The sequence below is a fragment of the Perognathus longimembris genome, chromosome 17 (genome assembly GCF_023159225.1).
Source record: "Perognathus longimembris pacificus isolate PPM17 chromosome 17, ASM2315922v1, whole genome shotgun sequence".
Taxonomy (NCBI): domain Eukaryota; kingdom Metazoa; phylum Chordata; class Mammalia; order Rodentia; family Heteromyidae; genus Perognathus; species Perognathus longimembris.
This window is the reverse complement of record NC_063177.1, coordinates 27,169,975-27,184,016: the sequence shown is the minus strand read 5'-3', so window position 1 is coordinate 27,184,016 and position 14,042 is coordinate 27,169,975. Positions and strand designations below refer to the sequence as shown.

Here is a 14,042-nt window from a genome sequence, read left to right as displayed (position 1 = left end):
TTGGCTTCACGGAACCCTGTACGCATGCTCCAGTCCTGAACTTGCAGAGCCAGTTGGGGCCTAGGCGCAGACGCACTGAACCTAAGCAGCCGGTGATGGCGGCAGTGGTGGTGGTGGCTGCAGCGGGGCCGGGCCCATGAGGCGACGACGGAGGCGGGACGGCTTTTACACAGCGCCTGACTTCCGAGACAGGGAAGCTGAAGACATGGCAGGAGTGTTTGACATAGACCTGGACCAGCCAGAGGACGCAGGCTCTGAGGATGAGCTGGAGGAGGGGGTGAGGCCCGGGGTCCTGGGGGTGGGCAGCGAGGTGACAGGGCCGGGGCGGCGGCGCGGGCCCCGGAAGCCGGGTGTGTTCCAGAGCGCAGAGACCCTCGCGGAGGAGTTGTGCCGCTGTGCGGACGAACCGCAGAGCGGGCAGAGCGGACCTGGCCCCAGGTGTGAGGCCTCTGCGGGGCTCGCAGGTGCAGGTCGCGCCCTTATCCTCAGATCGGCGCAGCCTGGTGCAATCTTAAACTGTGTGCGGGGACCCCGGAGGCTGGGCGCGTGGTCGACTCCTAGAGCGAGCTCTTGGGCTGGAATGTGGCCGGGCGCAGGTGGAGCGAGCGTGTGTTGGGGGGAAATGGGAGGCGGGGGAACTGAGCTTGCTGGGTGTCCCATAAGTGCTGGTGGTACGCCCAAGGGTTTCCCTTGGAGTGTAAGATTTCAAGTCTTAAATCATCGGTCCTCCCACTACCACCTCGTTCTCGGCCTGTCGCTTCTCTCCTAGGAAGCGCTCAGCTGTTAGAAGTGACAGCTGAAAACTTCTGTCGGGAGTAGCCCTGCCGCTGCTGTTACAGCCACCAGGAGTTTTATTTCGGGAGCAAGGGGGCTCTGCTGCGTCTTCCAGGGTTTGTTTGTCCGCCTTTTTTTAAAAACTCCTTCCGTGTGACTTACATAGACACACATATGCACATGTAAACAACTTGTACAACATTTGTAGCTTAATTTTCCCTAGGGTGAAGATGTCCATTTTTCCCCCCAGAATATTTTATATGAGGTGAGGTGGGGGAAAATGTTGGCAGCTGTGAGTAGGCTTACCAAAAATAAATTGCTTGAAATGAGACTTGTGAATAATGGCGTGAGGGCTTTCCTAACCGTAATTTAGAGTGCTAAATTTAGAATTGTTTTTAACTTATCTGTTTTTGGCACTTTGTTAATTTTATGGAGCATCTTTTTTCTTCTAAGACACATTTATTTAAAAAAATCATAAATTACACCTGAAGTTCGAAAACGATTTCAAATTAAAGCATTGATTTTGGACAAATGACCATCAGTGATAACCTCATGATGATTTAGATCCTAAGTTCCATTGTTTTTATGAGTACATGAAATTATGACTGATATCAGATGTTTTCTGTAACTGCATAGGGCTTCCTTTCTCTCTTCTCACCTTCAGTTTTCTTCCTTTGACAATTCTGCCCAACTGCTTATAAAATATTGAGGCAATAGGTATAATGAACTTTGAATACTTTGTGAAATTAAGTGAGATAAAATTGTATTTTTTTATAATCGAAATGAATCACAAAGTTTGGAAGGTGGGCATTGAGCTAAATGCCTTTTAAATGGATACATTTCCATCTGAAGTCTTTTTTTTTTTTTTTTTTTTTCTTTGCCAGTCCTGGGCCATGGACTCAGGGCCTGAGCCACTGCCCCTGGCTTTTTTGCTCAAGCACTCTGCCACTTGAGCCACAGCGCCTCCTCTGGCCGTTTTCTATATGTGGTTCTGGGGAATCGAACCCAGGGCTTCATGTATATGAGGCAAACACTCTTGCCACTAGACCATATTCCCAGCCCTCCATCTGAAGTCTTAATAGTTTCTTAATTGAACATAGGGAACACTATAAAATTAATTTGTTTTTTGGAGTTTTTTTTTGCCAGTCCTGGGCGTTGGACTCAGGGCCTGAGCACCGTCCCTGGCTTCTTCCCGCTCAAGGCTAGCACTCTGCCACCTGAGCCACAGCGCCCCTTCTGGCTGTTTTCCATATATGTGGTGCTGGGGAATCGAACCCAGGGCTTCATGTATATGAGGCAAGCGCTTTTGCCACTAGGCCATATCCCCAGCCCTATAAAATTAATTTGAAACAAATACAGGATTGCTTTTATTTTGTGTACTTTATTCTGATCCATTATATTTGTTCCATATGGCAGTGGCTCTCTTGAATAGAACATGGAAGGGGAATTGGATAGGAAGAATGCTTTGTATTTCATTAGCTGAACTGATAGAATTTTCAGACTATGTTTGTCCTTTAAAAGCAGTGTATTTGTTGAAATTCCTCTTGTGAGCTGAGACCTCATTTTTCTTTTTACTTTTTTAATGTGTTTCAGGAACAGTAGGTGGTCCAGTGTGGGCCTGCTACCAGGCTTTGTTTTTTTGTACCACTCCTGGGGCTTGAACTCAAGGCCTGGGGTCCTGTCCTTGAGCTTTTTCTTTTTTTTTTTTCTCAAATTTTTATTATCAAACTGACGTACAGAGAGGTTACAGTATCATACGTTGGGCATTGGATACATTTCTTGTACTGTTTGTTGCCTTGTCCCTCATGCCCCCCTCCCTCCCCCCTTCCCCTCCCCCCTCCCAGTTGTTCAGTTCACTTACACCAAACAGTTTTGCAAGTATTGCTTTTGTAGTTATTTCTCTTTTTTTACCCTGTGTCGTCCTTGAGCTTTTTCAATCAAGATTAGCACTCTACCACTTGAGTCACAGCTCCACTTCCTGCTTTTTGTTGGCTAATTGGAGATAAGAGTCTCAGGACTTTCCTGCCTGGGCTGGTTTGGAACTTCAGATTTCAGCCTCCTGAGTAGCTAGAATTACAGGCACCTGGCACCTGTCTTCTTAGGGTTTTTGTTTTGCTGGGTAAAGCAAGGAGGATTCTGAGAGGGTGTGGGGGGGAATAGAAAAAATGGAAAAGAGAACTGTGGCTACCATCTTAGGGTGAGGAACTTTGGAGAAAGATTAGGGGTAATTATGGAGGATCTTGAGAAAAATCTTTAGTAATACATGTTTTTACATATAGCAATGCCTTTGTGAATGGGAATGTTTCCTCTGAGTGCTTTATTAAGAGGTGCCTTCAGGTGGTCATGGGGAAAGTTGTAATAGGATTTGCTTAGTAACCCAAGGATATTCTGTGACATCCAAGATTACTCTGAAATTTAAAAAAAAATCTCAGTATAAAATATAGGAATAGATTAGATTCTTAGAATATCTTCTGACATTTCCTGTTATGAATTTGCATTTATTATGTAAACCAAAGTAAACAACAACATAGCTACATATAAGACTTACTTCCTTTCATTTTATAAGAAAAACAAGGCATAGGCTAGAGATGGTAACTGACAATTGCAGATGGTCCTCAGATTAGAGTGCAGTTTTTATTCATCAGCATTCCCTCCCCCAGTATTGGGATTGAACCTAAGGCCTTGGTGCATGATAGGCAAGCCCTCGACCACTGAACTTCATCCTCAACTTTTTCCCTTTTTTTGGGGGTGGGTGGGGGATGTGGGCAGGATCTCTCCATGTAGCCCAAACTAGCCTCTAATTTATGATCCGTCATGCCTCCACTTTGCAAGCACTTGTCTTACAGGTATTAGCCACTTTATCCAGCTTGTAAATTGTTGACTAAATGTATTAGTCTTACTCATATTGTGTCTCTTTGGGATGTGTCAAAAAGTGAATTCATTAACTTTTTCAATGAGAGTTAAGCCAGGCACCAGTGGCTTATGCCTGCAATTCTTGCACTCTGGATTTGAGGTTGAAGTTCAGAGCCATTTCCATCAAGAAAGCCCAGTTAACCAGCAAAAAGACAGAAGTGGAGCTGTGGCTCAAGTGGTAGAGTGCCAGCCTTAAGCATAAAGTTAAGGGACAATGCCCTGGCCCTGTATTCAAGTCTCCACAAACAAAAAAACTTTTCAGTGCTGGAGATTGAACCCAGGGCATCACACCCATGCTATGGAAGTGCTAGACTTGGGTAATTGACTTTTTAGGGGAGATGGGGATAAGATCTCTCTTGTAGACAGCTTGTCCTGGAACTCAGGCTAGTACTCAGTTTTTCCTGCCTTGACCTGAGTGTGATATTATAATTATGTCACCATATCTGGTTTGAGTATGTGATTTAATGAATATCTGGATTAAGGATAATGTCACCCTTTGTGAGTCAGTTTATTTAAAGTTTTGCGAAGTTTAAAACTAAGCATATCAGGGACTTTCCTGTCTGGGTTGGCTTGGAACCACAGTCTTCAAATCTCAACCTCCTGAGTAGTTAGGATTACAGGTGTGAGCCACTGGGGACTGGTTTATATATTTTTAAAACTTTGCCAACAGCCATTCTGACAGGCTAGTTTGAAAGAGTATTATCTCATATAGTATCTTAGGGGAGCAAGATTGTCATAATTGAACACAGAAAGGGAATCAGATGAATCATAGCAGTAGACAAAAAGTCTGAATAAAGAACTTCCTGTGAAAGAATGTCAGTATGTATTGTACAATGTTAGCTAGATACTCGAGTATCAGAAAAGAATTGGACCGCAAATACTTGTGCACTAGGAGGTAACTAACGGTAGGAAGTTAAAAGCACAGATGCAGGTGGTGTTACCAGCCTGGCCTGCTCCACAAATGAAACATAGCCTCAGGACATATCTTGTGAGGTGGCTTCAAAGCCATGGTTCAGTATTAACTCCTATATGTCTTTAATTTAGAATTAAGTAAAACTAACATTAAAGGAAAAGCAATTATGTAATGCCAGTGTCCTAACATCTGAGAGAAGTTGGACTTTTGTCTTTAAGGTGAAGCCACCGTAGATGATGATAGAGCACCAGAAACCAAAGACACTCACCTTAATCATCTCTGTCCCCCATCCAAACTGTCATGAAGCTGACAATTACTTTTCCCCCGTAATAGTGACCCATCCACTAACCTCAGGCTAATTATGAAATATGAATCCTGTGGCTATACATCATCATGATCTGTTCACATGCTGAGCAAGTTCTGACTAAGCAGTTTTTGTTTTTTAGGCATTGAGCATTTATTCTATAAAAATACTGTGTTGTATATCTTAGTACCTTTAAGAACGATAGAGGGGCTGGGAATATGGCCTAGTGGTAAAGTGCTCGCCTCATATACGTGAAGCCTTGGGTTTGATTCTTTAGCACCACATATATAGAAAAGGCCAGAAGTGGTGCTGTGGCTCAAGTGGCAGAGTACTAGCCTTGAACAAAAAGAAGCCAGGGACAGTGCTCAGGCCCTGAGTTCAAGCCCCAGGACTGGCAAAACAAAACAAAAGAAGAGAGATAGGGTCACCTAATGTCTTGAATTATTCTTAAAAATTTGATATATATTCTTGAAGACTTCTACTTTTTCAGAATTTATTCTCAAATAATACTGTGTTTTAACTGAAAGGATTTATGATCAGACTACTCAAGACTACTCATTTTAGGGGTTGGAGATGTGCATGGTTTAGTTGGTAGAACACTAACCAAGGAGAGAAATTTAGGACTCCTTTAGAGTTTTGTTTTTTGTTTTGTTTTGTTTTGTCATTCATGGAGCTTGAACTCTGGGCCTGGGCACTGTCCCTGAGCTCTTCAACTCAAGGTTAGTGCTCTACCACTTGAGTCATAGTGCCACTTCCAGTTTTCAGGTGGTTAATTGGAGATAAATGTCTCATGGAATTTTCTGCCTGGGCTGGGTTTGAACAGTGATCCTCAGATCTTAACCACACACACACACCCAAGTAGCTTATAGGTGTTAGCCACTGGCACCTGGCAAGAGTTTTATTCTTAAAAAAAAAATATATATATATATATATATTATTAGGGCTGGGAATATGGTCTAGTGGTAGAGTACTTGCCTCATATACATGAAGCCCTGGATTTGAGTCCTCAGTAACACATATATACAAAAAGCCAGAAGTAATGCTGTGGCTCAAGTGGTAGAGTGCTAGCCTTGAGCAGGAAGAAAAAAAAAAAAAAAGAAGACGCCAGGGACAATGCTCAGGCCCTGAGTTCAAGCCCCAGGACTGGCCAAAAAAAAAAAAAAAAATTGTGTGTGTGTGTGTATATGTGTGTATAAATCTACTTGTCATCTCCATAGATTTGGCTTTTCTGAACATTACATGTGAATAGAGTCATACAATATGTAAGTTTATGTCTAGTTTCTTTCACTTAACATAATGTTCTTGAGGGTCATCTGTATTGTATTTTGTTTTTTGCTGATACTGGAGTTTGGGCTCAGGTCCTTACACTTGCTAGGCTTGCTTGCTCTGCTGCTGCTCCACCACTTGAGCTACATCTCCAACCTTTTTTTTTTTTTTGGCCAGTCCTGGGGCTTGAACTCAGGGCCTGAGCACTGTCCCTGGCTTCTTTTTGCTCAAGGCTCTAGCACTCTGCCACTTGAGCCACAGCGCCACTTCTGGCTTTTTCTATATATGTGGTGCTGAGGAATTGAACCCAGGACTTCATGTATGTGACGAAAGCACTTTACTACTCTAATGGGGTCCGGGGGGGGGGGGGGGGGCGGATCCCTGTCTCTCCAAGAGTCCATCACTCAGAGACAGTCTCAAGCAAAAAGATGATAAAAAGGTGGATTTAAAGTGAACTGATGGTCAGGGTCGAACCGGCCAGGGTTGCAGCTCAGACTTGGAGCTGAAACTGTGACCATAAAAAGCAGACTGAGCAGCCAGGGCCGCTTGGGGTCGGGTTATAAAGGCAAATACCACATAGTCAAGCTTGCCACATGCAGGTGGCCAATGAGGTTGCAACACTTACAGAGCATGCCAGGTCACACGCAGGTGGCCAGTGGAGTTACAATCTGCCTCATAGCAAATGTTTGAACCAACCTATCATTGTAGTTAGAATTGTCACTTTGATTTGGTGGGGCTCACATGATGCAGGCAAATGCACCTACTCATGGGAGGGCACAGGTTTAACCTTGAACATTCTACAGCTCTGGTGGTCCAGCAGTTTACATAATCTTATCACAGCTAAGGAGAACTTCCCTAGATTCCGAGCAGACTGGGCACACTCCCAACCCTGAGGCTCAGGGCGGGGGAGATCTTAGTGAAGATGGAGTCTGCTTCTGCTCTCTTTAACTAATCTGAGATGGAGTAAATCTGACACCCCTCAACAGCCAATGATGGCGCTGGCCAGATCTGACCTCCATATTACACTACCAGGCCATATTCCCAGCCCCCAACCTTGTTTTTTGCAGGTTATTCTGGAGATGGAACCTCAGACTTTTCTGCCCAGACTAGCTTTGATCTGTGCTCCAAGTCTCAGCCCCCTGAGTAATTAGGATTATAGGTGTGAGCACCAGCACCCCTCCTAGCATCACCTATACTGTAACATCAGTACTTCATTCATTTTTACAGCCGAATAATATTCTATGACTATATTGCATTTTGTTTATCTATTCACCAATTAAGTTCATTTTCATTTGAGTTATACCTAGGTTTTTCTGTAGGTACAAATATATATGAAGTGTGTGTGTGTGTGGCTAGTATATTTTCATCTTTTTACTAGATGCCTAGGAATAGATTTTCTGAGTCATATGATAATTGTTTAATGAGACTGCTGAACTGTTTTCTGAAGTAATCTCACTATGTTCACACTAGCAATATATGATAGTTCCACTCTTTCTATATCCTGACCAAACTTCTTCTTGTTGTCTTCTTTCTCTAATGCTTCCAAATAAGCCAAATTTAGTTGTTTTTGTTTTGTTTTGTTTTGTTTTGTTTTTATGCCAGTCCTGGGGCTTGAACTTGGGCTGGGCATTGTCCCTGAGCTTTTGCTAGTACTCTACCACTTGAGCCACAGCGTCACTTCTGGCTTGTCCTGTTTATGTGGTACTGAGGAATTGAACCTAGGGCTCCATGAATGCTTGGCAATCACTCTTACTACAAAGCCACATTCCCAGTCCCTTTACTTTTTGTTGTTGTTCCATTTTGTTTTTAAAATTGTAGCCCTCCTAGTGAGCAAAGTGGTGTATCTTGAGAGGGTACCCTGGTTTGCATATTCCTAGTGAATAATGATTTTGAACATTTTTCATATAGGGTGTATATGTATTATATATACATTAAAAAATTTTTTTTGTCATGGGGCTTGAACTCTGGGTGTGGGCACTGTCCCTGAGCTCTTCAGCTCAAGGCTAGCACTCTACCACTTTGAGCCATAGTGCTGCTTCTGGTTTTCTGTTGGTTAATTGGAGATGAGAGTTTCAGACTTTCCTGCCTGGGCTGGCTTTGAACCAGATTTGGGGTCCCCAAAACCACCAAAGAGCTGATTCTGATGCAAACGCACGAGAGTCTTTATTACAAGCTTGAGCTTGGACTCACAACCGTCACCCACACAGTGGTTCTGGATTGAGAGTCCTGACCCTTCATTTAGCAAGGTTTATAAAGGTAAAAGCGTAGCACAGATGTAGGGACTTGACACAGGGGATAGAGTAAGCAACAAACGAGCAAGTGTGGCACAGATGTAGGAGATTGGCACAGAGGGTGGAGCAAATAAGCCATTTACAGAATCAGAATTTTGGGGTCAGGTTGACCTAATTATCAAGATGGAGTCAGCTCTACAACACCACGGTTCTCAGATCTCAGCTTCCTGAGTAGCAAAGATTACAGGTGTGAGCCACCGATACTCGGCCATTTTTCATATGTTTATTGTACATTTGTATATCTTTGAAAAAAAATCTATTCAAATCCTAAGTTAGTGTTTTCTTTTAAGTTCTGTTAATGGTGCTTGAACTCAGGGCCTAGGTGCTGTACCTTAGGTTTTGTTTTGCTCAAGACTGGTTTTCTACCACTGTACCACAGCTTCATTTGTAACTTTTTGTCTGTTAATTGGAGATAGGAGTCTCACAGTTCCTTGCCTGGTATGGTTTTGAACCACAGCCCTCAAATCTCAATCTCATGAGTAGCTTGGATTACAGGGCTTGAACTCAGGGTCTGCTAGTACTACCACAGTTTTCTGATGGTTAATTGGAGATCAGAGTTTCACAGTCTTTCCTGTTTGGGGTGGCTTTGAACTGTGGTCCTCAGATCTCAGCCTCCTGAGTATAGCTGTGATTACAGACATAAGCTTCTAGTGACAGGCTTTAATTAGTTTTTTCAAGAAGGCCCTTGCTATGTAGCCATCTTCCTGCCTCTATACTTGCTATGTAGTCATCCTGCCTGTGAGCTGGGATTTAGACTAGCATTATAGATGTATGGCACCATTAGTTGCCTCTTTTTGATACATTCTTTTGGTTTTGTTTTGTTTTGTTGTCAGTCCTGGGCCTTGGATTCAGGGCCGGAGCACTGTCCCTGGCTTCTTTTTGCTCAAGGCTAGCACTCTACCACTTGAGCCACAGCACCACTTCTGGCCGTTTTCTATATATGTGGTGCTGGGGAATCGAACCCAGGGCTTCATGTAAAGGAGGCACGCACTCTTTGCCACTAGGCCATATTCCCAGCCCTTTTTGATACATTCTGAGTTAAGTTTTTGTGTGTGATATGTAGGGCTACAAATTAATTCTTTTTCTTTTTAATGTGAATATCCTGTTTCTTTATTGAAAGTCTATCTCTTTCCTACTGAATATTCCTGGCATTGACACCAGTGATCGCAAATGTTCAGGGTTTTTAATTCTATTTTGTTTATATATGTATTACATATGTTATGTACATGTACATCAGGAAGAGTTAGTCATCCAACATTATTTTCAAGGTTGTATTGATATTTTGGATTACTAGCTTTTCTATGTAAATTTGAAAATCAGGAACCTGAGATTTTGACAGGATTCAGTTAAATCTGTAGGCTAATTTAATTACTAGTGTTAGCTTATGAGTATTCCTTCTGTAGAAATGGAATATTTTTCCATTTATTTAGATCTTTCTTTGAATTTTTTTTCAGTGATGTTGTATAAGAGTATGTCTATACACTTTTGTTAATATTTTTCTGAGCTGCTCTTATTGATGCTATTGTGAATGTTACCTTAATTTCATTTGAGTTGTTTGTTACTAGCACATAAGAAGCTAAATACGTCACTCATACTATTCATACTATGGTCAGAGTCAGTGTGTGGCCAGCAAGATGCCTATTTGGTAAAACTGCTCTATTATTTTGCCTTCACTAGCCACATTGTATACTGTACATCTTGGGTTGTGGTTATCTTAGGCTTTCATTCATAGTATTATATTAGTCTGCCTAATAAGAACTATCAAAATAGTACTGTGTAAATAATTTGATTTAATACTTAGAATGTAGTGCCTTTATTTTCATAGTATACACAAATATACAAAATGTGCTTTTTCTTTTTTTCTTTTTTCTTTTTTTTTTTTTTTTTTGTGCCCGTCTTGAGCTTGAACTCAGAGCCTGGGCACTGTCCCTGAGCTGCTTTTGCTCAAGGCTAGCACTCCACTACTTGAGCCACAGCACCACTTCTGGCTTTTTTTTTTTTTTTTTTGCCAGTCCTGGGGCTTGGACTCAGGGCCTGAGCACTGTCCCTGGCTTCTTTTTGCTCAAGGCTAGCACTCTACCACTTGAGCCACAGAGCCACATCTGGCCTTTTCAATATATATGTGGTTCTGGGGAATTGAACCCAGGGCTTTATGTATACAAGGCAAGCACTCTTGCCACTAGGCCATATTCCCAGCCACTTCTGGCTTTTTTTATGTGGTACTGAGGAGTCAAACCCAGGGCTTCATGCATACTTGGCAAGCACTTTACCACTAAGGCATATTCTCAACCAAAATGTACTTTTAATATATAAGTAACTTTTAAGAAGTTGTTTGGTTTTATTTTTAGACCTTGAATGAGTAGTCTCTGTAGTCATTTAAAATTAAAAGTGAAAAAAAAGTAAAACCCTTATAGTATTATATATCATATATACACACATTTATGTATATATACTTTATTTTGTTCACAATATGTTCCTATTATTGAGGCTTAGAAAACATTTAAGCTGATTTTTTTCAGTTATGAGACAAAACATATTTTTAAATTTCATGTTTATGAATGGTTTCTGAAACTTTAATGTATCTTTTTCAGGGTCAGTTAAATGAAAGCATGGACCATGGAGGAGTTGGACCATATGAACTGTAAGTTTATATGCAGGTGTGTGTGTGTGTGTGTGTGTGTGTGTGTGTGTGTGTGCGTATGCATGCATGTATTCCAGTTCCTGTGGCTTAAACTCAGGGTTTGGGCACTGTCCCTGAGCTTTTTGCTCAAGAATAATGCTCTACTATTTGAACCATAGCTCCCCTTCCAGCTTTTTGGTGGTTAATTGGAAACTAATGGGTTTTCCTGCCCTGGCTAGCTTTGAATCAAGATTGTCAGGTCTCAGCCTCTTGAGTAGCTAGGATTGCAGGCATTAGCAACTGGCTCCTGCAGGAAATTGTATTCATTTAATATAGAAAACTAAGTTAGAAAACTTTATAACTTCTCAAATCCTTCTAGTTTTACTTTAATACACCCTTCAGATAGATTCGTGCAATCTTGAATCATTTAAACAGCTCTGTTAGGTGAGTATACTGATTAATTTTTTCTGTACTCATTCTTAGCTCAAAAAAAACCTTGGGGGCTGGGAATATGGCCTAGTGGCAAGAGTGCTTGCCTCGTATACATGAGGCCCTGGGTTCATTTCCTCAGCACCACATATACAGAAAATGGCCAGAAGTGGCGCTGTGGCTCAAGTGGCAGAGTGCTAGCCTTGAGCAAAAAAGAAGCCAGGGACAGTGCTCAGGCCCTGAGTTCATGGCCTAGGACTGGCCAAAAAAACAAAAACAAAACAAAAAAAAACAACCTTGGAATAAGAGGGGACCTAAAATATAGACTGTAGGAATCATTTAAATGACGTACACAATTGCCATTTTGGAGTCCATAAATCAGTCCAATAACTTAGAAAACCAGATACAAGAAGATAAAGAGATATATTTTATTACAAAGGATCTTTGTTAGTAAAAAATTAAGTAATTGGGTAGTTTTCAAAAGATCTTGGACTTTTTGTTCAGGTTGCCAAATGATATTAGATAATATCTCATTAGTTTCAGGAGGTTTGATACATATACTCTGTGCTGTGAACAAGCTGATAAGCAAATATTTTTTTTTCTTTCTTTTTTTTTTTTTTTTTTGCCAGTTGTGGAGCTTGAACTCAAGGCCTGAACACTGTCCCTGGCTTCTTTCTGCTCAAGGCTAGCACTCTACCACTTAAGCCACAGCACTACTTCTGGCTTTTTCCATATATATGGTGCTGAGGAATTGAACCTAGGGCTTCAGGTATAAGAGGCAAGCACTCTACCACTAGGCCATATTCCCAGCGCCCTGATAAGCAGGTATTAATCCATCCTAATTTTGTAGGTGTTGGTTGTGGGGCTTGAACTCAGGGCCTGGGCACTGCCCCTGAGCTCCTTTGTTCAAGGCTAGAGTGCTACCACCTTGAGCCACAATTGGAGAGAAGATCTCACAGGGACTTTTCTACCCTTGCTGACTTCTTCCAACTGTGATCCTCAAATCTCAGCCTCCTGAGTAGCTAGGGTTACAGGTGTGAGCCATCAGCGCCCAGGGTTAATCCATCATAATTTTGACTTGCTGTATCATTAATCCATTGGCCTGTCCTTAGAAGTACAGATACATGTCTGTGTGTGTGTGTGTGTGTGTGTGTGTGTGTGTGTGGTTTTTTTCTTAATTGGATTCCATTTCTCCTTTCTAATTTGATGAAGATGAATTTAACTTTTTATAAATTTACTTTTGGTTTTGCTTTTCTTCCCAGTGGCATGGAACATTGTGAGAAATTTGAAATCTCAGAAACTAGTGTGAACAGAGGGCCGGAAAAGATCAGACCAGAATGTTTTGAGCTACTTCGGGTACTTGGTAAAGGGGGCTATGGAAAGGTAGGAAGTGTTTTTGATTTAGCTATTGTCTTTCTTGAGTAGATTGATTTTCATACTATGGTTCCAGGAGTCATCTTCAGTCTTTGTTTTAACATCAGCAAAGGATTTGAACATGATTTGGTATAATTTGAGAGATGTAAGAAGTTTGGGTTTTCTTCCTTTCCTTCTACCATACCTCTAATATCTAGTCAGTATTTGTTGAATGAATTAATAAATAGGTAGCTGTGCTAGGTAAAGCTCGTTATTAGAGGATTGATTCTTTCCTTCGGTTAAATGGTACTTTATGTAGGTATTGTCTTTAAACACAAACCAACAAATCACTCCTTGCTTTCAAGAGACATATACACTAAATTATCTGTTCCTGAGACCTTAATAGGAATTGATTTTCTTAGACTTGCAGTGTCTAGAGAAACAGAGATAGGGAAGGTGAAAAAATACAAAAAGGGAGTTTCTTGATTTTACTCAAGGTTTTTTATTTAAGATCTCATCTTTATATGTCCTACTGAAGAAAATATACTTCACTATTACCTCTCAAAAGATAAATTAAATGGTAACTTGATTAGGATTAATAACTATACTATTAGTGTTAATTCTGAAAAAATGTGTGATTTATAATGTATTGTGAAGTATAAGGACACATTGTATTCTTCCTGAATGTGTTACGCATGTACTTTTATTTGGCATTTGTTGGTGATGAGAGTTTGAATTTGAACTCAATCTTTGTGCTTGGTAGGCAGGCACTCTACTGCTAAAATCATGCTTCAATCCCTTCTGTGTGTGTGTGTGCCCTTCTTGGGGCTTACACTCAGATTGGTCACTGTCTCTGAGGTTTTACACTTGAGCCACAGCTACATTTCCAGATCTTATTTTTGGTAGTTAGTTAGAAATAAGAGTCTTCTAGAAGCCACGTCCGTGAGACTCTTACCTTCAGTTAACTACCAGAAAACCAGAAAGTGATGCTGTGACTCAGAGTGGTAGAGCACTGGCTTTTAGTGAAAAAACTCAAGCCTCATGACCAACAACAACAAAAAGAGTCACGGATTTTCCTGCCCATGATAGCTTTGATCCTCAATCTTCAGATCTCAGCCTTCTGAATAACTGGGATTACAGGCTGTTGAGCCACCAGCACTTGGCTTAATCGCAACCTTG

At 41.4% G+C, this 14,042-nt stretch overlaps 1 protein-coding gene across 3 annotated transcripts in view; it reads left to right on the top strand.

Annotated features, from left to right (window-relative positions):
• Positions 1-62: 62 nt before the first annotated feature.
• Rps6kb1 (ribosomal protein S6 kinase B1) overlaps positions 63-14,042 on the top strand; it is a 49,874-nt gene continuing 35,894 nt past the window's right edge. For 2 of the 3 annotated variants that reach the window (XM_048367362.1, XM_048367363.1), the window contains exons 1-3: positions 63-277; positions 11,053-11,102; positions 12,773-12,893. In XM_048367362.1, coding sequence (XP_048223319.1) covers positions 137-277; positions 11,053-11,102; positions 12,773-12,893 — 312 coding nt within the window. In that variant the 5' untranslated portion in view covers positions 63-136. The remainder of the gene's footprint in view (positions 278-11,052; positions 11,103-12,772; positions 12,894-14,042) is intronic. The other variant, XM_048367361.1, reaches the window with a different exon arrangement.